This window comes from Sardina pilchardus, chromosome 22, assembly GCF_963854185.1.
Source record: "Sardina pilchardus chromosome 22, fSarPil1.1, whole genome shotgun sequence".
Taxonomy (NCBI): Eukaryota; Metazoa; Chordata; class Actinopteri; order Clupeiformes; family Clupeidae; genus Sardina; species Sardina pilchardus.
The window spans coordinates 26,520,172-26,546,839 of NC_085015.1; the positions used below are offsets into that span (position 1 = coordinate 26,520,172).

Below are 26,668 nucleotides of genomic sequence, written 5' to 3' on the forward strand. Positions count from 1 at the left end.
TTGAATCTGTTAACCTAAGGCATTTGTCGAGACAATGTTGTTCCATGGATGCATAAAATACAATGTAGTTACAGTTTTTCTCAAATGCTAAAACACATTTCACAAACGTTTCCTCCATGTTCCCCAATGTCTAAACACAATACCCTTTTCTAAAGCTACATAAGCACAACCACACTTTCTCACTTCAAAACTCAAACTTTCACACCAAAAGAGCAGCTCGAAGCTTTCAAAAATGTAAACACTATAAACACCATTACACACTACAGCAAAACAATTGAAAACACAATGCTCAATTTGTGAGAAGGTACTTTGTTTCATAACTGCCAATGCATGCCAATTTTAAAACCTTTAGAGTAACGGATCTTCTTAGATCTCTGCAGAGGATTAGGCATTTTAAGAGTTCTTTTCCAAAACGCTATCCACCATTTTACTAATGAATTTTCATAAATGTATTTCTTAAATTTTGCTTTTCAAGTAATCTCAGTGAAACTGTAGGTTATTGGGTTATGTTTAGTTACAGTAATTTATCTTTACTCAATAAAAACAAAACAACTGCATTTTTATTACCTGAAACACACAATTACTGTAAATACAGTAACATGATTTGTTACAGTACAGTAATGTCTATAAAATGGATTTATAGCGTTTTGGAGAAGAGCTCTTCATTTAGAGTTGTGAGTTTCATATGAAGAGTACAGAAATTCTCCAAGTACACTATGTAACACAACTCAATGCTAAAAAACAGAATCTATTGCACACAACAGTACACAACAGAAAACGTGATCAGGGTGTGAAGTTCTTTTATTTTCTTCATTCACACCACACACACACACACACACACCACAGTCACGCATTAGCACCAAGTGTCTTCATTTTTGAGTCATTGTGTGTAATGAATGACGCCAGGTGTGTTCATTGTGTTCAGTTATTGCTGACTGTGGCAAGCATTTTGCATCACATGAGCTTTCATTTGAGAATATGTTTTGCAACATGTGTTTTAGCAAGGAAAAATGTGCTTAGATTTATGAGAACGGAGAATTGAGGCTAGATTTAGTAAATGTGTTTAGACAACTGGTCATTTGGTGGATTGGCTTTTGTGTTTTAGCATTTGAGAAAAACTGTAATAGGGAGTGAACCGGCTCTCCCTAATGGGCTCTGGTGTCAGTTTGTAAAGTTTAGGCAAAGTAGGAAGTAACGTTAATCCCTGACCAATGTGATTGGTTAAGCTGGACCAATAATGTCAAAGTTAATGCTACAGTATGTCTCCGCCCGTTCGTCACCGTGAGTGTGGTTTTAACAGAGAGCCTCTCTGGTGTGTTTCATTTGGTCCTTGGATAAAAGGACTGCATAAGTTTAAATAGTAAAAGCAACTTCCTGCACAACTGTTGACTGCACCTTTAAAAGGGCCAGGGCTTTTGTGTGTGGGAGACCTATTGAACTATGCAAGTTGTTGTTTATTATCCATTTGAAACCAGTCTGTTAATTTAAAGGAAGAGAAAGAGAAAGTATAATGCGAAATAATCCCCTGACAGTGTAGTGTTGATCTGTGACACTTTAGCCTATGATGTGTTAATGTTTCAGCATCAGTGATGTGGAGTGAAAGATTTGCTACAGAAATATTGGTCAAATGAATTCATTCAAAGAAAGTAGCAGCATGAACTCTCTTCAAATCTCTTTTCTTAAGTATCTATATTACAGAATGTTTTATTTAATTGAAACAGGAGGGGAAAATCAAGTTCAAGATCACACTGTGCATTGCATCACACAAGAGCTATCCAAACATCAGATAAAACAAAACTGTTGTAACTATAAAAACAAAGCAAACATCATTACATCAGCATTCAAATGTGTATATTTAGACTTTAATGAACAATAATAAAATCTTAAAAACCATGTTAATCCCTTCTCAGTTGAAATTATAGGTGCAATTAGTTAGATGTAGGCTGTATTCACAAAATAATTATAAATTTTCAGAGGAATACATGCTGAAAATGGACAGTAATGGTATGTAAATTGCAGTTTGAATATATGAATATATTTCATTAACACATCATTATGTGTAATTGCTTGACAGAATGTAGGTAGGACACCATTCACCCCAGACTATGAATCACAAATTCTATACCAAACATCTCTGAGCTCTCAGAAGCACAGCCATCTAAGGGCTACTGTGTAGGCTCCACTTGCTCCTCCATGATCACAGCAATGATGTGACACAGCTCTTTTGCCTAGTTGCAAACACACAGAGACACACACAACATGAGCTGATGAGTTGGTTCATTTCTATTCGGTGTAGATGATTGCTGTAGTATGTAAGAAAGTGTAATTGTGCTTCCTCTTTGTACCTGTTTCAGCTGAATTGTGATGGTTTGGGGATGAGAGCTGTCAACATAGGTGATTTCAACTGCTGGTGTTTTCCCCTTTTTAGGTTGATATGAGCGAAGTGACTGTACTCCTTCTAGAGGTATCATCATTGTTATATCCTGCAAGATCATGTCAGAGACACAGACTGAATGGAAATGCCATGTGCTATGCTATGAAAATAGCCCTACTATATATTAAAAAAAAATCTAATCTGGAGGTTTGAGAAAATAGCACCAGGGCACAATCAGACTATTCATGAAATACAGATAGTCACCTCCTATAATAGAATGGCAGCAAATCTGCCAAACAGGAAGTGATATAAAATCTCAAAACAATGTGTACAAATTGTACAAAACAAAATGTAATGTAAACACAGGAACCCATTTTGAGTAAGCTAAAAACATGTGCATAATTTGATCATGAGGGGGCACTGCCACTGCCATAGCCTAAATGGCTTAGCTACCTGTTGATTTGTGTGGACGCTAACAACTGTCCATGTGTGTTGATTCGTGTGTCTATCTGTGGGAGGCTCAGCCATTTGTCATGACAAGAAAAAAAAAATCACAGGTAACAAATGTTTCCCATTTTCACCAGATTTTCACAGATGATCTTTGGCCAAAACCCGCAAAAGTTATCAAATTAATTCTAAAAACTGTTTTTTTTTTTTTTGTTTGTTTGCTTTGCTTTGTTTATTTCATTTTGGTCCATTAAAATCAGTAGCAACGCCATCTATCGAAGGGAGGAAGTGAGCTCATGACTGTTGTAATTTAGGATAAGCAAATATAATGTGCAGGAGTAATGTTGGCAGAAACTAGGGCTTTTACATATAGGTATTCATTTGAAAATTACACATAGTCAATGTACAAAATAAACAATGTCTACAATGTTTGGATTTCTGATTCCAAGCTTTTCCAAGAAGTCTACACTCAAATATGGCAACCATATGAGTATGAAGATGATGCTGATATGTATAGGCAGAGACGAATGTTGTATGTCCAAGCAAACATGTTAGTTCGGAAATTCCATCATTGTTCTGATGATGTGAAAGTAAGTTTGTTTGGTGCATACTGCACCCCTATGTATGCAGCCCCATTATGGGTCAGCTACAAAAAGGAGACTCTGCGCAAACTTCAGGTAGCATTTAATAACTGCCTGAGGATACTGCTGAAAAAGCCCAGGAGTAGCAGTGTCTCTGTGACTCAGGGCTAAGCACTACAAGCTCTCTTGAGGAACCTAATGTTTAAGTTCATGTCCTGACTTGATAGGTCACCAAACTGTATTATAATGTTGCTTCCAAGCCCCAGGTGCAGCTCGGTCAGATATGAATCACATTTTTGGAAACCTTGGTATGGGTGCCTTTAAGACTATGAACTGTATGTTTGTATACAGTATGTTGTTGATGTTGTATGTTTTTGCTGTTGGGTCTAGAGCCTGTGTAATAAGCTATATAATATAGCTTCAAAAAAAGCTTACCTGTGTTTTAGGGTGGCAGAAAGTGATATCTGCTGCCCTCACTGCCACTATGCAGGGAGAGGGACAGTTCTGGTGATTGACTTTCTGAGCCAGGAAGATGTTTGAACCAAAAAGAGGCAATCCACTAAGGTACTCTGAAGAGATGACCAATGCACAAATGTAATACATTCCATAGTATAAAATATAATTCTGAACAAATCTGAGTTTAACATATGGTCCATTACAGAAAATGTATGATATTTTATTTACAAGTAAAGTGTAATAATATTATTCATCAAGGTAAGAAATTCAACCTTGACAGAGAAGTGGAATGCTATAATTCTAGATCAGAATGCTACTTACGAAGGAAGCGTGTTTTGGCCTCAAATGGATGCAGGGCACCCATGTTTGACAGAAGTTCCTCACAATCAGACTGCAGCTGGTCATTCTTAGCATTCACTCCGTCCATCCTGGGGAGGTACTCTTTCAGTTCAGACCTGGATAGAAATCATAGCAGGATCATACCTGGATCATACCTGATACAGCATCATGACAGTGCTTACAATCACTCTTCTCAATCTAGGCACCTGGAAATGAAATGTGTCCTTTTAACTTTTTTAACTGAGACCCTTAAATCTCACTTAGCACGATAAAGTAAACTTCTATTTCATAAACGGCAAATAAACATAAAGAAGTCGATGTAATTAAACCAAAAGTGTATTCATATAATGCATAAACACTGTTGAGAATCGTATACATTTAGTAATTAAACTCTAGTATTACTCAGGCTAGTAATGTATCTTCCTTCAGATAACATTAAGGAATCAATTAGCAAAATAAATTAATACAAGCTCTTACATCAATCTGGGCCCAGATCTAGTCCTATTAGGCCTGCATGTATGTGCTCACACATTTCATGAAATCATCAAGCGGTGATGAACTTAAATAAAGGAAAACTCTTACTGTGAGGGTGGGTCTGAATTGCCCAATGCAAGGTGCTGAAGTACAGCCAACTCTACAATGTGTTGTACAATTGATGATTTATCCCCAGGGGGCATTAGTTTGCCCTCCAGATAGTCAGCTAGGACCTGAGAAACAGGAGGGAGAAAGGAATTGTGAAATTAGCCAGAAAACGATGCATCGCATTTTGCCAAGAAACTGCAATTCAGAAATGAAAACAGGCTTCCATATTTTGCAGATGCTATCTCCTCTGCCATTGGGCCTCACTCACCAACACTTCCCTGTTCCCTGAATGCTTTTAATTTTATTCTTATGAAAGTTCTATGGAAACTCAACAGCTTCACAAAGTTGTTCGTAAACCAGCGCATTTACTGTACATGGTTTTGATAGCTTTTCGATTCATTGGTAACTTTGGTAAATGTTGCAATTCTGACCTGTTGGAAGTGGAACTCAATGAACATCTGATTTTCAAAGCGCAGAGGGAACTGCCAAACCACCCGTTGGAAAGACAGTATGATGGAGCCGTCATCCAAAAGGAAATCAAACAGGTACTCATTTGGGTGGATGGGCCTCACCACTGTAGCACAAACAGACAGAGAACAGTGAGTACATAAATAGAGTAACTATGTAGGAAAATACATTCACAACAGATGAGCTCTTTTGCACACCCAGCCAGTGCAATGCTTTGCATTATAAAACTTGCATTACAAAATAAACAAAACATTCTGAAACAAGATTACACAGCAAAGCGTTTGTCATTTGAGAGTTTAGCTACCTTGTCCACGGGTTGCTTTGATGGAAAATTCCTTTACTTCCAATGGATCCTCAACACCCATCTCAGTACACATTTCGGTCGCAACCTCCAGGGCCACCTGCACACAGAAATAGTAAATACATAGTTCCTATATAGTTGCTACAAATGCACAGATACCTGTGGACATGAGCTCATCCCTAAGCACATTAATGTGAATGAATAGCAATTCTAGGGATACTTACACTGAAGCTACGAACTTTGCAGGGAAACTCGACACCACCAGGCAACACAATGGCAAGGTGCCGAGTGCTCTTACCAGCCTGTAGAGAACAGAAATGTCACAAAATATTTACAAAATGTTGTCTAGGTTTGATTCTATTAGGCTCTATTTATTTAATGCTCTTTTAAACCATTAAAATGGCTCGAAAAACATTTCACGACTGTGGTACTATGAAAAGGGTCTCTGACTCTCTGACTCTCTGACGCGTAAATGACAGATTTAAGCGAAAGGGGAGAATTTGCACAGGCTGGAATGCGTGTCGTTACATGTTTTTTAAGTTATGCACATGGGAGAATTCCCACCAAAGTGAAAAGTACGTAACTGAAGAATAAGAAACTGTTCAATAAAGACCAAATACATGTAATGGTGCTAAACACACACCTTGTTAAGCACTAATAGTTTATGAGTTCGCTAAAAGACGGAGTGTTGTCGGATACAGAAATTCTGTCCGATTTCTTACCAGCATTGCCTCCATTTCCACATGAGATGGAATATGTCTACGGCCTCCATATGCCAGAGAACGGTTAATGTTGTCCACACAGCTGTGAGAGAGATCTTGGGTGTAAAGAAAGAAGATTCAATTCATTACTATGGAATTTAAAAATCAGAGCAAATCTTCAGAGCAAAGCAAGACCCCTCCGCTGACACATCGGAATCCTGTTCATCCTGTTCATCGGAACTTATTTTCCTGATAATGACTGGCGTTCTATACAGTATCTTTTACTTAAACACTGCATCGCAATTAGATTCCGGAGGACATTATTGCTTATCGGTCAAACAGTATCTAGGATTGGACAGAGATGGCTATTGCATAGTGCACTGCAGAGGGGCTTACTGAAAAATATGTCTGTCTGTATACTCACACAGAACAATTATACCAGATTAGGGGATAATAATAGCAGCATCAGATGCTAATAAAGAAGGAGAAGGGGGTTGAGGCAGGGAGGAGTACCTTGGAAAGGGTTCATAGGGTTCTGGGAGCAGTCTTCAATGTACTGCATGGCGTAGGACAACAGGGTGTTGGAGCATGGGAAGAAACCTGTCACCAGATTCAGTAAAAGCCAGCCCCGGGAACAGCTCTCACTGAGAAATAGAAAGCCAAAGTAAGTCTGATGTAGAGGAAACTGAAATACTACATTACATGTGTGTTCATTTTAATTTTTCTAGACACACACAGACACAGACACAGACACAGACACAGACACAGACACACACACACACACACACACACACACACACACACACACACACACACACACACCAGTGTTTCCCATACATTGACTTATTTGTGGCGGCCCACCACAATATCAACACTGACCACCACACAATGATTTTATGTTGTACTACTTAGATGAACTCCTTTCATTGTAGAGCTATACGCACCTTTGTGCAGCCTCTCTGTTCCTCAACAAACATGCATGCACGTTTAAAGAATACATTTTTAAAAATCCAGCAAGGATTGTTGTTGACTGTTGATGACTGGCTAAATCGCAATTAAATCCAGTTAGCATCATAAGTGCATTGCGCAAATTTGTTTAAAATTTGCGCACAAACACACTACCACCACAAATAGAAATACATTCTGTGGGAAACACTGTCACACACACACACACACACACTCACACACTCACACTCTCACACTCTCACACTCTCACACTCTCACACTCTCACACTCTCACACTCTCACACTCTCACACTCTCACACTCTCACACTCTCACTCACTCACTCACTCACTCACTCACTCACTCACTCACTCACTCACTCACTCACTCACTCACTTGTTTGGATTCCTTGAGATCTGTTTGAGGATCTGGCAGTAGATTTCATCCCTCAAAAATTCCTTTTCCTTTCCTAACTGACAAAGACAAGAAGTCCAGAAGAGTCCATAAGATCAAAGTTAGAAATTGATAAGGGTTTTAAATGAGATTTTAATTGATTTTGATTGTAAACTGTATTGTATGAATGATTGCCACTAAAAGATCGTTTTGGTATATGTGGACTTGGCCTAAGACTGAAGGGGTTTCAGCAATAAACATACATTTAGTTGTATGCATACTACACTGTAGTTGTGAGACTAACCTGAAGGATATGATTGACACAATCTCCCTCTGACTGATGCTTCGTCAAAGGCAAGTCACCCATGAACTGCATTACACCTTTAAAAAGAAGAGGCAGAGGAGCAGGGTTTTACAAGCAATCTGTCAATACATACATTCATACATACATACATGTATCATATTATTAGCATTATATTAACATTTGTATGAAAACTATAACTATAGAACTGTACAAATGATTGGTGTGTACTTGGGTGTGTGCTTGTAAACTCACATGTAAAGCATGGAACTGACAGTTCATTGAGCTCGCTGTCAGAAAACAAGATCAACGATTCCAGGATTGGTTCCTAAAATTCATGGAACAGGAACCAAGTTTAGCTAACTACAGTAGGCTGGTTAATTGAGTGTGTTCAAAAGACATGTAAGTGTAAGACTAATCTAAGAGTATCCACCATCATTATCCACCATCCATAGATAACAAATATCACAACTCAACAGAACAGTACCGTGGTGAACTCAACCAGCTGTACAAAGCTTCTTCCATTTGCAGATAAACCGTTACCGTCTGATCTGAAATAAAGAGGCAAAATATGTCTCTAAATGGAGAGTTGTGGTAGTGCTTAAAGATAGTGTATGTATAAAAAGTAGTGAAGTATATATAAAAGCTATGCTATTAGATATTAAAATGGTATTTGACATGAATTCATTCTTTTCTGACGAATGTTTCCTCATCAATCCTTTGACTGTGTCTGCTCCCGTTACCTTGTGGCAGCATCTCTGAAGTACTTCTGGGCAAACTCAGTCATGGGGGTCTGCTGGAAGTCTGGGCTTGTTTCCAACCCACCCTGCATGGGATATTCTGTGTTTCCGCTGGGAATAGGGGTCCTTAGGGGTGCTGCATTGGGCTGTGCTGGGGAGGTCCTGGAGGGGGTCCTGGAGGGGGTCCCGGTGGTCATGGTGGGGGTCCTGCTGGGGGTCCTGGTGGGGGTCCTGGTGGGGGCCCTGGTGCTCTGTCTCCGGTCATCCTGACGCTCCAGCTGGATGTGATGGTAATCAGGTGGAGCTGAGGGTTGTGTGACTTCAGCAGGAAACAGACCTGAGCGACCACCAACAGAGCCAAACTGCCAGCCTGCAAGAGGGACAAACAGCTTCTTTCACACATTCACACAACTCAATAGGCAAGGTCATTGTACTTTTACCAAAATACCTTTTGATGACTGTTCTAACATGCAATAAATAGCAAACTATGATGAGATGAATTCTCACCATCCTGAAGGCCATTCATATTCATCAGCTTGATGATGTCTCCTTTACGAAAACTGAGGAGGCTTTTGTCATCAGTCACATAACTCTTTAGTGCAATAACATACTCAGATCCCTGGGAAACAGAAGAGAAAAAAAACATAGACACTTACTCCTGTGTGAGTAAACACAATGTTTATCAGCTTCACAAACATTTACAACCAAATTGTTTGGGTTTTATGTGTATTTGAGCAGAACCTCGACAAGTTTTCTGAGGAAGAGCTGGACCATGGCAGTGATCTGGGGGGCATGAGAGGACTGCAACTCCAGAGATTCATTGGTGAGGGAAAACACCACTGTATCAGATCCACTGAGTTCTACTGACAACACCTCTGCATAACTACACACACACACACACACACACACACACACACACACACACACACACACACACACACACACACACACACACACACACACACACACACACACACACACACACACACACACACACACACACACACACAGGATAGAGTAGAGAGAGAACAATAGAAGCATTTAGTGGTGACTGAGGTAGTCAGTAAAGAGGTGTCCAATGACTTTTGATCTATACTCCTGCATAATCACTAATTATCACTACTGAACTACAGCTAAGACAACAACATTGAGGAGTCTTAGTGAATAGTTTTCTACAGCTGCATTAAACACTGTCTATGAATAATGTTCCAACAAAGTCCACAGCATTTTTGAATATTTCTGAGACATGCAACTGCAAAATGTTAAACATATTCCAACATTCCATTATGCATATGATATTTAGAAAGACAGCCACCTGTAACTGCAGAGATTCTTCAAGTGTTGGGTGTTGATCCCTGTAGCCTTGGCCCAGCGTAGCAGCTTAACTCCCCGATGAGACACCCCTAGGAGCTGAGCATCTCCCATGACCCCAGCCTACTCCAACAAAGCACAAACATAAGGATGAGGATGAGGATAAGGATAACTTTAATAATCCCCTAAAGGGGAAACTCAGTGCCACCATCAACAATACAGACAACAACATAAAGCAAAGCACAACATGACACACAACAACATAAAGCAAGACACAGCAACAGGAAAAGCAACATACAGTCAGACAGTAGGACACAAGCAGACAGCAAAGCAGACCATGGCAGTGGACTACCAACATGTGCAACATACAGCAGTATAAGAGGAGGAGGTATTAAAAATAAAAATAAAAAGGTAACAATAAATAATGAGCAATTAAGAAAATCAACCCTGATGTCAGAGGTGCTTATTAAAAAGCCTGACTGCAGAAGGCACAAAAGATCTCCTGAATCTCTCAGTTGAGCAGCTGGGGAACAGGAGTCGCTGACTCCTACCACTTTTTATAAAACAGCTATGAAGAGGGTGGTCATCTTGTGACACAATCCTTTTCATTTTCCTCATGGTTCTCTGTTCTATCACATCTTCCAGGGCACTTTGGCTGAGACTTATGATTGAGCCCGCTTTCCTAATGAGCTTGTTGAGCCTGTTCCTATCCTCCACTGCCAAACAGCTACCCCAGCATACCACCGCATAAAAGAGGACACTGCCCCAGAATCCCATTATAAAAAGTGTTTAAAATAGGCCTGCTAACATTAAAAGACCTGAGTTTCCTAAGGAAGAACATTCTGGACAATACAGCCAAGACAGGACACAAAACACAAATCAGCTAAGTATAGTTATATTTCAATGAATGTGTTGTGTCTGTCTGATGGTGTATCTTTGATCATAGGAATGTGGTCAAAAACAGTCAAATAGAGTGGCGTGCACGTATAGCGCACGTGAACGCTGGGGGCAATAGGTTGCTAGACACATTCAGGACTTTGCTCATACAATTAAGGGATTTTTCTCCCAGGAAAATATGAAATTCTGGCGTCTCAACACACCATTTGAAGAGTGAGAAGTTTTGACAGAAATACCCTAAAGACAGCCCAGAGCAAGCAGGGCCTATCTTCTGTCTGACTAAGGTGAACAGAGGCACCTTATCCATTACCACTTCCTGCTACAAAGAAAATAAATCGTGCCTGTTGTTTTATGTTGTCTACAGACAAACATACAAACCAAGCATAACTTCCTAAGCACGACGGACATCAGAAAGTTTGATGCAGTAGCAAATGGAAGCTGATGGAGGGGGAGTGGCACATGCCCCACGTCCCTACCTACAATGTCTCTGCTTTGCCATCGTTCATGAGGGGGAATATGAAAATCGCCACCAGTGTTGGGAAAGAATCCCATAAATGTGAAAAGTATATCTTCAGAATGATAATGGAAAAACATAAAGTCCATTGGAATACCTTACTCCTTCCTTAATCCTTGTATTTAGATGCATTACCTTTAGGGGAAAGAGGCGTGAGAAGTAGTGCTCCCAGTTGTCTCTTGCAGCCATGACAACTCTCTTCTTCACACTATCATCCTGGATGGTGCTGATGCTGGTACCTACTTGGAATCGGCCTGTTTAAATGACAATGACACCATCTGTAAAAATTGTTGAGGCAGTAGTCGTGGACAGCCATGCACAGAGGCTGTCAAGTAGGTCTATCCCAGACATGTGTCCCAGCTTACACACCCAATAGATCTTTCATCTTGCGTCGTTCTTCACGAGTAAGTCTCACACAGGAATCAGAGAAGGTGTCTCTCATTATCTACAACAAAAACATTGACAGGCAGTTTGAATAACCAATGGCAAAACCTGCCATGAAATGAAGCATATATAAATTAGTGAAACCTTTTAAAATAGGTTCATCATAAATTAAATATATAATATTACATAATGCCTCAAAGGTCAGTCATGTAAACATGAAGTGGGTGACTTACCTGCTCACAAAGCAAGTTAAGGATGTATGTGTGGTTAAACTTCTCTTTAGGATAGAAAACCTACCAAAAAGTCAAAATTACCCATTTACAATGTTGTTGACAGTGGTAACTAACTTAATCAACAGACAGACAACTTATTTTATATGCTGTATTATTATGGTAAGATGTCCTTGGTTAAATGCTTAAATCAGCCAAGTACAGTAGTGAATTCATGACCAGCTCACCTCCTTCCTCAAAAACAGTCTGCCTGGCATTCTAGAGTAAGAAAAGTATACACTGGCAGCAAATCTGTGGATCTGAGAGCGGATTTTATCCTCATCTGACAGTTTGTGTTGATCTGCATAAACAAAGCAAGGGCATTATGTTGTGGAAAGCACACATCCTCTGAAACAGATTGTGGTACAGCTGCACAAACAGACTGGTAAGATGTCGTTGCAATTTGCATTTGTCAAAAGTGTGCGTGCGTTCATTGTTATGGTCATCCCTTTATCTAAGCATACACAAACGCCACTGTTCTTACTAAGTGTAGGTGCAGCTGTAGGCGGTGGGTCTGGGATGGCACGGGCAGGAGCGGGAGCGGCAGGTGGGAGTGGAGGGAAGACAGGAGGGGGTGGTTCTTGGGTGCGTTGAGGCCCAAAGAGATCGCCGAGTGAACGCTGCTTCTGCCTCATGCTGTTGGATATGGAGCGCGGCGCCGGCGGTGCCTTTGGGGGTGCAGTTGCAGGTGCAGGTGGTGGCAGCTTTTGCACCTTGGGCTGTGGTGGTGGAGGTTTCCACTCTCTCTGCTCAACGAATGACATTAAGATTATGCATGCACAGAGGCAATATAGAACTGATATAGATATAGAACAATATAGAACAATATAGAACTGAAAGAACTGAAGTCATGATTTAGATCACCTTCTGTTGTGGAACTGGACCTCTTGCCAAGAGAATGGCAATTGCTTCCTCTTTGGGGTCATTCTTTTTTATAAAGGATTTGGCAGGAACCCTGAAATTGAACAAGCACTGATACTGTTACTGTTACTTTTTACTACAATCAAACTAACACACAACACTTAAACGTACAACTCACAATAAACCCATCGCATATTTTTGCATACTGCTTAATGTATTGCATATTGCTTAGCTTCATCCTACCTAACAGGTTCGAATCCCTTGGGTTCAGGAGGAGGGCGGTTTTGGTATTGCTTGATGATATCACGGATGTTGCGGCTGGGCTCTGGCATGGGAGAGACGGGTCTTGGACTGGCAGATCTTGGCCTCTCGGGTTCCTTTAGGGGCACTGGGGCAGCATGAGAGGAACAAGCTGGTGACTTTTCATTAGACATTTTTCTTTGCCCATTTATGCTTATCACAATCTAAATGTTGGTTGTATAAGGTGAGACATGTCTGCCATAGCGTGTATGCTTGTTTACTGCAGGTAAATGATAGTTAGGGAAAGAGGAAGGATATCAACCTTCTTGTCTCACTGGAGATGGAGGTTTGGGTTTGGGTTTGGTTGGAGGTGGGCTGACAACGACAGGTTTTGCAGGCTTGGGTGCTTTTGGTTGCTTTGGTTTGACATCCTGAGAGCCTGAAAAGACGAGTTTGATTTGAATGAAGTACTTTTAGCTTGATTAAAATCCAGACATATCTTTTCATGGACCTCTTCTCACCAATTTTCTGGAAGAACTCCCTCTTATCCTTAAAGGATTCAAGTTCCTCTTCAGGGTTTGACATGTCTATTTCTGGCTGTCCACACACACACACACACACACACACACACACACACACACACACACACACACACACACACACACACAGAGACACAGACACAGAAATACAAATTATTGTGTGAACAAACACATAGCCGCTCTCACTGAACTTGGCTCGAGTGTTATGATTCTTTGCTTGACAACAGGAGTCACCAAGACTAAGACTGGAACTGGAATTGGTTGGTAGTCCACTCCTAAAACGAATGAGTTGCTTTTAACACATCTCTACGTCCAGATAGGGACAGCACAGTTTGTGTTATTTCCAACACATTGCTTTTTTAATTTGTTTCAAGAGTGTACACAGTATGTGTTGAAAATAACACAACTTGTCCATCTCTATGTCCAGATAGGGATAACACATTTGTTTTAAGAGTGTACAAGTGTTACTACTGCAGTGGCACTGTGTTTGTGGGATCGATAAAGGATATAGGTATGGCTATGGCTATGGTTACTTGCAGCATAAGACCGGTCGAACCAAAGCTGTGGGTGTCTCCTTATCAACCCCACTCGCATGGCATATTGCTTATTTGTTAGATACTGTACATGGTAGAACACCATAACTTAGTTACTGTTACTGTCTACTACACACACACACACACACACACACACACACACACACACAGACACAAATGCACACAGGGTGTCATGGCATGTACCTCTGGAGTGCGATGCTGTGCTGGGGGATTAGGAGGCTGTGGGGGAGGAGGAGGTGGAGGTGGTGGAGACGCCACCCTGGCAGGAGGGGGCTTTGGGGTTTGGACTTCTGGTTGTCTGGGGCGGACAGGGCTTCTCTGACGCCTCTGCTGCTGTTGCTGCTGCTGCTGCTGCTGCTGCTGAGTCTGTTGCTGTGAAAGATTCAGGGCCTGCTCAGTCATCCGCTGTGCCTGAGGGAGAGAGGGGTGGTCAATTAGACTGATCATTCACTGACTTCCATGCATTCTTTAGCTGTGGTGCAGCCATAGACATTCAATAGCAGATAGTGATATGTCCTTCCTGGGCAGATTTAATTTAGATGTCTCTTGTGTATGGGGGGAACAATTAGTTAGGTACACCATTTGACATTCTGTCTGCTTGCAATAAACATTCTGTCTCAGTCATTTCTATGGCTTAGACAAAGAGACCAGAGAAGATATTTCAAAGAAAAGCACCAATATTCAACTCTACTGACCAGCAGCCGTGCCTGTTCATTTATGAAAGCTTGCTGTGCGGCGGTTATTTGCTGGGAATTTACAGCAGGCATGCCTGTGGTGGATTGAGGCATGACGCCTGGCATCATCATGGCTGTACAACACAAAAAACAACAAAAACATAATGAGAGTTGCAGAATAGAGGTTGTAGAAGGCTTCAAATAATTATATTTACATGTGAACATTTGAATTATGTTACATTTGAATCATGAAACTCTTAGTTCAAGGTGTTGGTTGGTGCCCCCTACTTAGGGTAGAGTAGTTTATCCAGACATACTTACAAACTAACGTAATTACATAATGTCTGAGCAATACTGAGCTACATTACATTCACAAAGCTCATTTATTTATTTGACTTAGGTAATGTACATTGCATGGGTGCATAGGGCATGGGCATAGCGGCAGCAGCAGGCATCATATTTGGCATCATTGGGTTGGCATAACCTGCCATCATAGGATTCATGCCCATTCCTGCAAAACAAAAAAAGCATGCATTTTGATGGATAACATGTCTTCATTTGAATAAAATGTGTTGCATAATCACAGTAGCACAATAACAGAATAACAGAACAGAATAAAAGAATGAATCAGGGACAATAGAACAGAATTACTGAATGTCAAAGCCAAAGGACTAATCTTGGGGTTCACCCTCTTCACATGTCAATGTGTTTTTTCTACAACAGTCATCAAGAACTCTGGGTACATTAGCAACCATCAAACCATAAAAAAGCTGTCTGCTGTTATGATAAACTAGTTTGCCGTGAAGCGCACCTGCTGCAGGGAACATGCCTCCTCCTCCCCTCATCCTGCGGTTCAGCATGGCCATGCGCTCCATGTCCTACAAACACAGGACCACCATTACATGAGCTGCAGTGTTGGACGCAACAGGTGCTTCTCAACATGCCTCCTCGATCCTCGATGCTCGATCCTTGAGGGGCGTTCCCACTGATCTATAACTAACACTGGATAGACTATCCCATTGTTTTCGCCCCATCATTCTTTATGTAGATCAGTGAGGATCGAGGACCGAGGAGCGAGGGAGGACGTATAAAAGCCCAAATGAGAGGCACCCAACGAGTCAAGATCAAACGTATTTGGATTCAATGGAATTCTGATCGTGTACAATACTCACCGGAGGCCCTTGGTCCAGCACATGATCAAAGAGGTCATCAACATAAGAATCCATTGGCCGTCCTCTCGATCCTTTAGAGCACAAAGACACTTCCTTATTGTACAGTGCAAACTAGCTTGTAGCCTTCAGCTTACAGCAGTGGTCTATGTATTCTGTTAAGCTTTAGCCATACCCTGTGTTCTAGTGGGCTGGCCATAGTCGTCCCAGTCCTCCCCTGTGGCTGGTGGTAGACCAGGGGCCTGCATGGGAGGGGCAGGGGGGATCACATCATCCAGATCGGTCGTGCCAAAACTAATACGACAACACAAAACATAAAGGCACAACACAACAAAGACACAACAAAGACACATTTGCTTTTGGACCAAACATAGCTTTGAATCTTTTTTAAGTTTAACAAGTTTTTGTCAATTTTAACTTTCTGCTGTTACTGATCAAACACTGAATTATACATATTGGACAATGATGAGTATGTGAGGCATTGGCATTTTATATTAAATATGCACTAGGAAGCTGTGTGAAGCTGTAGATGCTATTGACCATTTAGCCTTAAAAGGTTGCAAATAGTGGTGTGGTGCAAACGCTCACCCATCACTGCTGAAGAGATAATCAGAATGAGAGGAGGGCTGGTCAAGGTGAGCATCAGAGTCCACATCAGCTAACAGGTCCATAACAAAGTCACAACCAAGCAGGTCTGTCCAACTCTCTTCTGACAGCAAAGACACTGTCCAGCCTTGAGGTCTGTCTGGCACTCCCCTATTAGCATCAAATATACATAAAAGGAAAATGACATGGACAGCCTTGACACAAGTGTTATTATCATATTATTGGTTAATGACCTTAAACAATTTGCAAATACATTTACATTTTCATAGGGTAAAAGACCAATGCTATTTCAGAATTCTAAAGTAATATTTTCTACTGTATTGTACCTGAACTTCAGTAGCCAGGAAGCCAGCTGCTCTCCTGTGGTCCATGAGTTCACTTCAGACATCAGACCTTCCTCTACAAAGACATCAAACTTGCTATGTTACTATTTGACCCCTGCAGTACTACTGTATATTACCTAACCACCACACATAGATTGAAGAAACATGGTATATTCTGACATTTCAATACTCAAAAAAGAATAAAGTGTTGTTTTAACTCAAAATGTAACTCATGTACAGCCTTGAATTGATCCTCCGTATGTGTGCAGTAGTCCAATCATGATCTTGTACATCTAACAAATGACAATCTAAAGTGACTGCAAATAGTTTTGTTTGAGTAGTCCCGCTTACTGTATGTTTTACTTATCAGCCAACCTGACACTTGAAAAAGAGCAAGGTTTCTAGTAACTGAGCACCATCACTTGATTGGTTTGTGAAACTGTATGGAATGGAGATTATGGTATTTAACCAAGGCCGGGTTTCCCAGATTTGTTAAGAAACTCTTAGGTGCTAAGACCTTCTTAGGAGCGCTCTAAGGGCGTTCTAAGAACGCTCCTAAGAAGTTCTTAGCACTTAAGAGCTTCTTAACGAACGCGGCCCAATACAGTATGTGGTCTCTTTGCTTTTTGGCTGACTTCTCCCCTCTCCCACCACATCTACCACTACATCTCCCAGCCCATCCGTGCTATTTGATATTGTGACATTAACTAACGTAGATTCCTGTCCAATATCCAAAATAAAATGTCTAAAGTCATCACTCCCAGCGGTTGTGACCAATAATGGATGCAAATGACAAAATTAGCATTTCTATACTTTACCATTGAATGTATTCACATTGACCACCATCTTCCCTTTGCGTTGGTTGGAAGTCCACTCTAACTGGGTTGGTGGGTATCGTCGAGCAGTTGGACTTGGTAGCGGAAGGGATGTAAGTAGTTTGTGCTGACATAGTGAGCGATACTCTTCTGGACCCCGGTCTGAAACGAACCTGATCACACCATAAAAAGACAGACCTAAGCAAGGTACTTGGGACACATTTGAAAGTATATAAACTTCTAGTTCCTTGGTTTCAGAAAAAAAACATTTAACTTTTCAATGACATGATTTAAAATATAGACACCCAAGATAAAGGCTGAAGTTTGGAGAATGACCTACTTGAGAAAAGGTTTGTCCAGTGCTGGAGAGGGAGTGAAGGCACTAAGACAGCAAGCTAGGAGCAGCCATGCCCTGGAGACTCCCTCCTCACTTTCCCGGCCCCAGGTGATGTAGGCTAGTTGAGCCAAGATCTCGTCCCTAAGGGCAGACCTATTCTGGCCTTTCTCTACTATGTAATTCCCCAGCATCACCTCCTGCCAACCGTTCAGGGTTGTGTCACCAACAAATCTAAGTATCTGAGGACAAGAGATTTCTCACATTAATGCCATTTATATACTTTTCCCATATACTTATACTACAACTACTACAAATATGTATAATAATAACAAAAACATTCAAATTCACATACATGCACGCACCAATATCAGATTGCGGCAATCAAATCAAATATGTGCGATGATTACCTCACTTTGTTGTTCTATTTTATTTATTTATTTATTTTAAGCATGACCTTTAGTTGTCTCGTCACAGCAGGTCAGCTTTTTTTTAACATGCACAAATCTATCAAATACAGCTTCAGGTGATCAACTCCTTGTGCTATTGGGAGGACATTCCTCACAGTGCTGGATGGACAACCAAGCTTATTTAACATGACACAACATGACGCAGGACAAAGGACTCAATTAAGCAATAAACCCTGAGAGGCCGTACGTTCCATTGAGTTTAGCGTTGGCACGACACGCCTGGTTAATACTTACTTGGGAAAATCTTATAAAATAAAGGCACAGCAACAAGAAATGTAACAATGTACTCATAGATAACCATTTTTCCGCCAAGAAATACAGTATATGCCTAGCAACGTTGAGACGCAGCAACTCTTTGAACTGGATCAATCAGTTTTAAAAAGAGCAATGTACAGTTGGCAGGTGGCAATAGCAAAGGTGATATTGTATAGGGGATCTGTAAACCTTCACGGGGGTGCCAGTAGCCTAAATCCCTAGCCAAAGAACCTTTGAGCCTAAAAGAGCATTGGTAAAGAGCTATTTATCCTTGATCTTAAATGTGTACCTTGATTTTAACCATAAAATGTGTACCGGTAGCTACATTTCTATTCTAAGTATTCTATCAAGAACACCAGCCCTGCAAAGATAGAGCAGAGGAAATGTTTGCAGCAGCCAGACTTACCAGCTTGTAGATGTCTAAGGCCACATGGGCGTCTTCGGGGTCCAAATGTGTAAGAGGTCTCTGCAGAGAGTTCCCCTGAGGCTGACACCAGCCATCCTAATAGAAAAGGGTACATAAATATATATTACCAGACATAATTGGGCCATCCTACAGTAATAGAGATGGGTATATATTTTACATACTAACACACATGACAATCCACTTTATCTATATAGCACAATTTAAACAAACACAAGGTTTCCGAAGTGCTGTACACCACAACAATGAGGATAAAGGTGATAAAAAATAAAAGTAAAAAATAAAAGCAATAAAAATAACAGTAGGATAAAAGTAATTAAATAGCATAAAGTAATAAGATAAGATAAAACAACATACAATAAAAAAATAAGTAAAATCAAATCAGAAGAAATAAATAAATAAGTGAAGTGCACTGCACGCCTGGAGTTAAAAGCCAGTGAAAAAACATGGGTTATAAGCAGAAATTAAAATTGAAACAGTGAGGGGGCTTGTCTGATGTAGAGTGGCAATACATTCCACAGTTTTGGAGCTGCAACAGCAAAAGCTCGTTCTCCTTTGAGTTTTAGGCTAGTTCTAGGCACTGTCAGGAGCAGCTGGTCAGCTGACCTGAGAGAGCGGCTGGGAATGTAGGGGTGTAGCAGCTCAGAGAGGTACGGTGGGACAAGGCCATTCAAGGCTTGGAGTCATTGGAATGGTTATTTGACTTATTTTGGGTTGAATGACGGCTGGTTGAATGACGCTTCCCCCTATAGTGCCTCTGAGCAGAAAAACCACACATGCAAGTTTTGTGCCACCCCAGACTGACCGATTTAGGAGTTTTGTAAAATATACACGCTAAAGCTGTAGGGAAAGCTCTGCAGAGAAATCTGCAAGCATAAAACGAGCGAAAACGAAAAGCGAAAGCGAAACCGGCAATGAAATTGCCAAACCTGCATAGTTTCCCTTTAACTGAAAAAAGCTGGACTGCACCACAGCTTTAATCTGAGTGTAAAACTTAAGGTCAGTGTCCATCTTTACCCCCAGATTATTAATGATTGGCCTGTGATACTGTGCTAAATAACCCAGATCAAATGGGGGTTGCCACTAAAAACCATGACTTCTGTCTTTTTTTCATTCAAATTTAAAACGTTAAGAGACATCCAGGGCTTAATGCCATGCAAACACTCAAGCAATGGCTTAACACAGAGTCTGGCTTTTTAAGAGAGACATATATCTGGCAGTCATCTGCATAGCAATGAAAAGAGAGACCATGATTCCTGAGAATTGAACTAAGGCTGATTTAACATAAATGGATATACATATATTTTACACACTAGCACACATAATTGGGCCATCCAAATAAAAATGGGTATATATATATATATATATATTACATACTAACACACATGATTGAGCCATCCTAATATAAATGGATATATTTTACATGCTAACACATATGATTGGATTGTGTGAGGTTTGTTCACATTGGCAGGGGAAGAAATATGAACAATCAGTCAACCGGGATTCAATTCTTGAGCCCGCTGTTGTGAGTCTGTGTCGCTTTGGATGAAAGTGTCCAATATGAGGCAGCTTTAACTTTTATTTTAAATACACACACACACACACACACACACACACACACACACACACACACACACACACACACACACACACACACACACACACACACACACACACACACACACACACACACACACACACACACACACACACACACACACACACACACACACACACACACACACACACACACACACACACACACACACACACACACACACACACACACACACACACACACAAAAGCCCAGCCTTGGTTGCGTGGCTATTAAACAGTATAAACAGTACAGATATAGAGCACTAGAATAGATCATTGGAAATTTGAGTGTAGTTTTCTGAAAACATCTTACCTTTAAGACTGTGTTTGCATACTGTGAGAAAGGGTAGCTGTCGATGTCAAGAGGCAGAGAAAGAACGTGCTCAGCCTTGACCTTTGGGGGAGCCACCTCTGTCACATTGGAGCCCTGAGAACGTCCTGCATTACATGATGAGAACAGGAAGCCATTTACAAACAAAACACACACAACACTTAGAGAAACACAACTGAATGGGACCCCCCAACACCCCCCCCCCCCCCCCCGCCCACCCTTTCAATATGCATAACAGGCGAAGGAACTGACAATTTCACTGCATTCTTTACTTTAGTGATGATATGCATGTGACAACCTTCTTGTATCCTTGTATATTTACTAATATTTTATTACTGTAAAATTACTTCATGTAAATGTACTGTAAGACAACATTTTATAGTACATAAGATAATATGAGTGATAATCAGATAAATGATTGTGACACATTACATTTTATATAACAGTTAGGTCTGGACAAAGTATTTGTTATTATCTGATTAGATGAGAGCCATTCCTTGAGTTGGCGATATCCTAGAACATCCCCACTCACCGCTAGTACCGTAATCCCTTAGTATTTTGCATTGAATTGTTACTGTTGTCTATACTGTAGTGTACACATTAATCAATGGCACAGCCATCTCCATACTCAGACGCAGGCTCTACATTCTCACCTCCAGCACTCCGTAATCTGCCCGACAGCTCTGCCGGGATCTCCAACATCCCAACATCCTGTAAGCACAAGAGTTACTCCTAGCTCAGACCTGAGAGTTAAATGGGTAACATTTCAATGTGGAACTACAATACTGAGAGTGGAACTCACCATAGCGCCTAGAGCACTATACTGCGCTTTGACAGTAGCCTTTGGTCTGGTCTTTTTCGGGTTTTCCTGAAAAACATATGTGATCCTTACAGTATGACAACTATGTAGCCTACTACATGACTACAAGTCTAAATCTATATAAGCATAGACAGTAATACACATTTATCTATAACACACACAAAAACAGTGTGTATTATAAACAGCGAAAGCATTTCCAAGGCATTACTTAGACATCTCATCAAGCATTCATGACATTACTGCACCACATATTTGGACTTCTAAAAGTTCGAAAGGTTTGGTGATATTTATCCCTTTCATTGCCTTTGAGAGCTTGCTTCTTACCTGTCCTGTCCTCTCCTAGCGTGTTCAATAAATGACTCTATTCTTAGGTCCACTCCTTTATAGCTGTGGAACAGCCTCTCCTATAATACTCCACCTTAACAGCAGGGTCATAAGGAACACCGGTTCTCCACCCAAAGCAGTGAAGTCAAAGGTCCACAAGCTTGGCTCTGCTCTTCACAGAACACTACTACCTACATCATTCATACTGGTATTTGAGGAGTGCTAATGTTAACAAAACTAGCTAAAACAAACACCGATATTCATTATTTCCTTTTTTTTAAGAGGGGGCGGGGTGGGGATGTAAGCCTCTCCCACACAGAAAAGGGTATCCTTCTCATCACTTCAAAAAATGGCAATAATCATATCACTGTTTGGTGTCTCTTCTCTAAAACATTTTATAATAAGGATTATGAATTATATGAAACATATGTGAGCTGAATTGACACAGGAGAGTGTAATTGTCTATGTTAGTTTATGATGCTGCTGGTAAATACATGTTGAGTAATCAAAGAGGGCAAAGTACACACGCCATACAAAATGTCAAGAAGAGACAAGAGGAAAGTAGACACACACCACTCTATTAAAGCAAACAGCTGTTGTGCATTTTCACGACAAGAAACTGCTATCTATCTACCTATCTATACATATTTACTGTGTGTTGTGCGCATGTGTGTGTGCGTGTGTGTGTGTGTGTGTGTATAATAATAATAATACAATACAATAATGTCAACTCAATACACATCACAAACAATAATAAAGGTACACAAACAATATCATGTTCTCTGTCCTACTTCCAGACCATGCAATCAATCATACATTCAGTCTATCAGCTCAGTTAAGTTGAAGTAAAGTGAGGCTTACCTGTTGTAAGAGCTACAGTATGACAGGTAAATCCATATGCGAGCAGAAGAGGAAATAATGAAGGAGAAATGAGTTTCCTGGCTCAAGGTAAGAGTTTGAAGTCCAAGACAGCTATAACAGGGTGTGTTTATCTGGGAGCTTGAGTGTGGGGCGTGTCCCACGTCTAGGTATGCGTATTTCTGCATGTATTTCCATATAAAACACAAAGGAAAGTTATGAGGGGAAGTGAAGGAGCTCTTAATATCACTTAATCACTTAATAAGTCTTAAATACCTTTTACACAAACACCATCATATGAAATATCATTTTGTTGATGCATCAAAATAAAATTCTCCCCCAACAAATGTATGGAACTCTTAACAGGTAGAAAGAGTGATATATTAATCTACTTGCAAAATAAACATTACTTGGCTGAGAAATGTGAACTCCGATTCTGTTCTGATCTCAGATATTTACTGTCAAATGGAATGATAGATAAGTTGTTGGTGACGAAAGCTTAGACTTTGACCTAAACTAGCTTAGATACAGGTATATGAGGGTGGACGGGCCAGGATATATTTCCATCCTAACAACAACATGCAAATGGTTGCCAGGTAGCCTGATGGATCACATACTGTATATCAGTGAGCACTGTTTACAAGTGAAATGGTGTGTGTGTGTGTGTGTGTGTGTGTGTGGGGAAGGAGGGGATGGGTGGGTGCCAGAGAGAGAGAGAGAGACAGCGTGAGAGAAAGAAAGAAAAATAGAGAGACAGAGAGAGCAAGAAGAGAGAGTGAGAGAGTTAAAGGGAAGTGAGAATCTTAGAGGCCTACCCTCCACTTGCGTCTCTTAATGGTGTTCCTGGTGATCATCATGACGGCCCAGAACTGCGTGAAGGAGCGCTTCAGTCTTTTGTAGTACTTCCTGTGATGTCAGTCAGGCAGGTTTATTCAGTGCAGCGAGGAGAAAAGATAAGACCGAATAAAAATGACTGGTATCTCTATTGTTAAATCTCTATCTCTAGGTTTATCTCCTCATTAGGTCATTTCTAGAAACGTCTCAAAATGGAGGAGATGTCGAATGTTGCAGCAGTGTAAAAGCTCAGCTGTCCCAGCTGTCCAGGAGTCTTGTCTCTTACCTGGCCTGGTGGCCACGGATATGGGACTGGATGACAATAGCCTTTTGTTTGAAGAAGCGAAAATTACGTCTGCAGATGAAGCCCCTGATGTTCCTCTGGATGGTGACCGCTGCCCACGTCTGAGTGTTACTCCAACGGTCTTCCACACGTTGGTATAGGGCCTCCTTCATGAACACCTGTTGGTGTGTGTGTGTGTGTGTGTGAGTGTGTGTGAGGGGGAAAATTTGGAAGGAATGTTTGCCATTGATGTTTGATCACCTTGAAATTTGTGCTATGACATGAGCACACCAGAAAGACGAAACTATGATGAGTTATGAGTGATAAGTTCACCTTAGTGAGTCCGAGCTGGTATTCTCCGTCTTCAACCCCAATGGTCTGTAACAGAGTCACGACCTGCTCTTTATCGGACTGCTCAGGCGGCCGCTGAGCTAGAAGAACACCATACCTACAGACCAGAGAGTTGGGGAGAGGTGAGGGACAGTAGCAGTCTCGATATAACTGGTCCACTGTTGAACCGCCATCGCCTTTCATTGAACTTGTTGTGAATATTAAGGAAAGTCATGGAATGTTATTAGAATGAAGGAAGAGATCGAGGGCTGAGAAGCAAGAGGGCATACAGTAAGTGACATTTCACCAACTTTACAGGAGAGCCAAAACAAACCTAACTGCTTCTATATGTTTACAGTTAACTTTACATTTATAAATATTTTACTTCTATATTCTACTGCCAGTTAGAAAGAGCTCATCAAGAGCTTTCAGGTGATATATATAACTCAATTTTGACCAAAATGTCACTTATGCCCTCTTGCTTTTCAGCCCTCGAGATATACTGTAACCGAATAAATAAAGTGGACGGCCAGGAAAGCAATGAGTACAGCAGTAGCGGAGCAGCAGCTCTGCCTCCCATGGGCCGCCAGTGCTCCAGCAGCCTCTTGCTCTCTGGGACCTTCCACAACACTTGGGTCCGATCAAACTATTTATTCACTTCTTGATTGGATGAGAAGCATGCATTCCAGAGAAGGCATGTCATTGGTGTACTGGTTAGCGCATCGGGCTTGTAACCGGAGGGTTGCCGGTTCGATTCCCGACCAGTCTACCACGGCTGAAGTGCCCTTGAGCAAGGCACCTAACCCCTCACTGCTCCCCGAGCGCCGCTGGTTGGGCAGGCAGCTCACTGCTCTGGGTTGTGTGATTCACCTCACTGTGTGTTCACTGTGTGCTGTGTGTTCACTAATTCGGTTAAATTGGGTTAAATGCAGAGAACTGAATTTCCCTCACGGGATCAAAAAAGTATATATTCTATTCTATTCTATTCTATTGGATATTGCTTCATGATTCATTACCTCCGCCAAGGAGGTTATGGTTTCATCAGGATTTGTTGGTTTGTGAGTTTGTCTGTCTGTTTGTTCGCAAGATAACTCAAAAAGTTATGGATGAATTTCCATGAAATTTCAGGGAACGTCTGAAATGAGCCAAGGAAGAAGCAATTTGGGAGTGAGCCGTATCGGTTTGTATGCAGGAGGCGGTTATGTGTTCGTTTGGTGGAGGTTTGCACTCTCTAGTTTGAACAATACCTTTCCATGAAATAAGTGAAGGGGATGCGTATAGGGAATCCCTCCTTCCTAATATGGATGGTCTCCAGTATCCCAGCATGCCTCAGCTGTGTTGACATGTAGTTTATGTCAAACATTCCTGGTAACTTGCACCATGCAGGAAAATGGGATGTTGAAATATATCTTCGGTAATATTCTAACATCATTACAAAGTGCAGGGAAATAAAAACATATTTAAAAAGGAATATTGTATACAGTCTAAAGAACAGTTGCTGTTAAACAAATTAAACATATTTGCTTACCTTCATATAATTTGGTTTAAAACAGCGGATAAAGGTAGTTTTACATCTGAGAAAAGACAGAATTGAACATGACTAGTCTGGCAATATCTGTATCTGTGTTTGTGACACTAGTTGAGAATCACTGGATCATTTCCTTGCATTTGAAATGAAATCTCATTGCTTCAATATTAACTGTATCCGATATACAGTGTAAACGTGATTAATGCAAGAATTCAAGAACACACAGACATACACTGACATCAAAATCAGTACAGAAGGCCATTTGCACATAGGATTCATCACCTCTCAAGTCGGGTGGTGAGTTCCATCAGTGACTGTTGGAAATGTGAAGCCACTGTTGAGGCCTGGTGCCGGAAACCTTTACCCCGTGATCCTAACTCTTTCTGTTGTTGATGGCGCTCCTGGACCTCACGAAACAGCCCAGACACTATCTGTTGGCAAGGAAACAGCAGGTTGAATATATAAGCAAAATAATCTTTTTTGCACCGCAGATATGA

At 41.0% G+C, this 26,668-nt stretch overlaps 1 protein-coding gene across 1 annotated transcript in view; it reads right to left on the reverse strand.

Moving 5' to 3' along the window:
* Positions 1 to 1,700: 1,700 nt before the first annotated feature.
* The window catches only part of myo15b (myosin XVB), a 33,881-nt gene continuing 8,913 nt past the window's right edge, over positions 1,701 to 26,668 (reverse strand). Inside the window, exons 18-64 of the mRNA XM_062525749.1 lie at positions 26,454 to 26,602; positions 26,172 to 26,217; positions 25,891 to 26,015; positions 24,647 to 24,761; positions 24,317 to 24,435; positions 24,012 to 24,102; positions 21,997 to 22,062; positions 21,848 to 21,905; positions 21,177 to 21,301; positions 19,249 to 19,344; positions 18,124 to 18,359; positions 17,787 to 17,956; positions 16,972 to 17,044; positions 16,628 to 16,795; positions 16,215 to 16,333; positions 16,043 to 16,113; positions 15,682 to 15,748; positions 15,280 to 15,381; positions 14,892 to 15,004; positions 14,380 to 14,607; positions 13,625 to 13,700; positions 13,426 to 13,542; positions 13,107 to 13,251; positions 12,867 to 12,957; positions 12,487 to 12,748; positions 12,191 to 12,303; positions 11,967 to 12,026; positions 11,719 to 11,794; positions 11,485 to 11,603; positions 9,943 to 10,061; positions 9,369 to 9,510; positions 9,135 to 9,246; positions 8,631 to 8,997; positions 8,375 to 8,438; positions 8,143 to 8,215; positions 7,891 to 7,967; positions 7,590 to 7,666; positions 6,763 to 6,893; positions 6,271 to 6,365; positions 5,773 to 5,850; positions 5,552 to 5,648; positions 5,211 to 5,353; positions 4,780 to 4,904; positions 4,180 to 4,313; positions 3,838 to 3,971; positions 2,346 to 2,483; positions 1,701 to 2,228 (exon numbers count right to left, since the gene is read on the reverse strand). Coding sequence (XP_062381733.1) covers positions 2,166 to 2,228; positions 2,346 to 2,483; positions 3,838 to 3,971; positions 4,180 to 4,313; positions 4,780 to 4,904; positions 5,211 to 5,353; positions 5,552 to 5,648; positions 5,773 to 5,850; positions 6,271 to 6,365; positions 6,763 to 6,893; positions 7,590 to 7,666; positions 7,891 to 7,967; positions 8,143 to 8,215; positions 8,375 to 8,438; positions 8,631 to 8,997; positions 9,135 to 9,246; positions 9,369 to 9,510; positions 9,943 to 10,061; positions 11,485 to 11,603; positions 11,719 to 11,794; positions 11,967 to 12,026; positions 12,191 to 12,303; positions 12,487 to 12,748; positions 12,867 to 12,957; positions 13,107 to 13,251; positions 13,426 to 13,542; positions 13,625 to 13,700; positions 14,380 to 14,607; positions 14,892 to 15,004; positions 15,280 to 15,381; positions 15,682 to 15,748; positions 16,043 to 16,113; positions 16,215 to 16,333; positions 16,628 to 16,795; positions 16,972 to 17,044; positions 17,787 to 17,956; positions 18,124 to 18,359; positions 19,249 to 19,344; positions 21,177 to 21,301; positions 21,848 to 21,905; positions 21,997 to 22,062; positions 24,012 to 24,102; positions 24,317 to 24,435; positions 24,647 to 24,761; positions 25,891 to 26,015; positions 26,172 to 26,217; positions 26,454 to 26,602 — 5,565 coding nt within the window. The 3' untranslated portion in view covers positions 1,701 to 2,165. The remainder of the gene's footprint in view (positions 2,229 to 2,345; positions 2,484 to 3,837; positions 3,972 to 4,179; positions 4,314 to 4,779; positions 4,905 to 5,210; positions 5,354 to 5,551; positions 5,649 to 5,772; positions 5,851 to 6,270; positions 6,366 to 6,762; positions 6,894 to 7,589; positions 7,667 to 7,890; positions 7,968 to 8,142; positions 8,216 to 8,374; positions 8,439 to 8,630; positions 8,998 to 9,134; positions 9,247 to 9,368; positions 9,511 to 9,942; positions 10,062 to 11,484; positions 11,604 to 11,718; positions 11,795 to 11,966; positions 12,027 to 12,190; positions 12,304 to 12,486; positions 12,749 to 12,866; positions 12,958 to 13,106; positions 13,252 to 13,425; positions 13,543 to 13,624; positions 13,701 to 14,379; positions 14,608 to 14,891; positions 15,005 to 15,279; positions 15,382 to 15,681; positions 15,749 to 16,042; positions 16,114 to 16,214; positions 16,334 to 16,627; positions 16,796 to 16,971; positions 17,045 to 17,786; positions 17,957 to 18,123; positions 18,360 to 19,248; positions 19,345 to 21,176; positions 21,302 to 21,847; positions 21,906 to 21,996; positions 22,063 to 24,011; positions 24,103 to 24,316; positions 24,436 to 24,646; positions 24,762 to 25,890; positions 26,016 to 26,171; positions 26,218 to 26,453; positions 26,603 to 26,668) is intronic.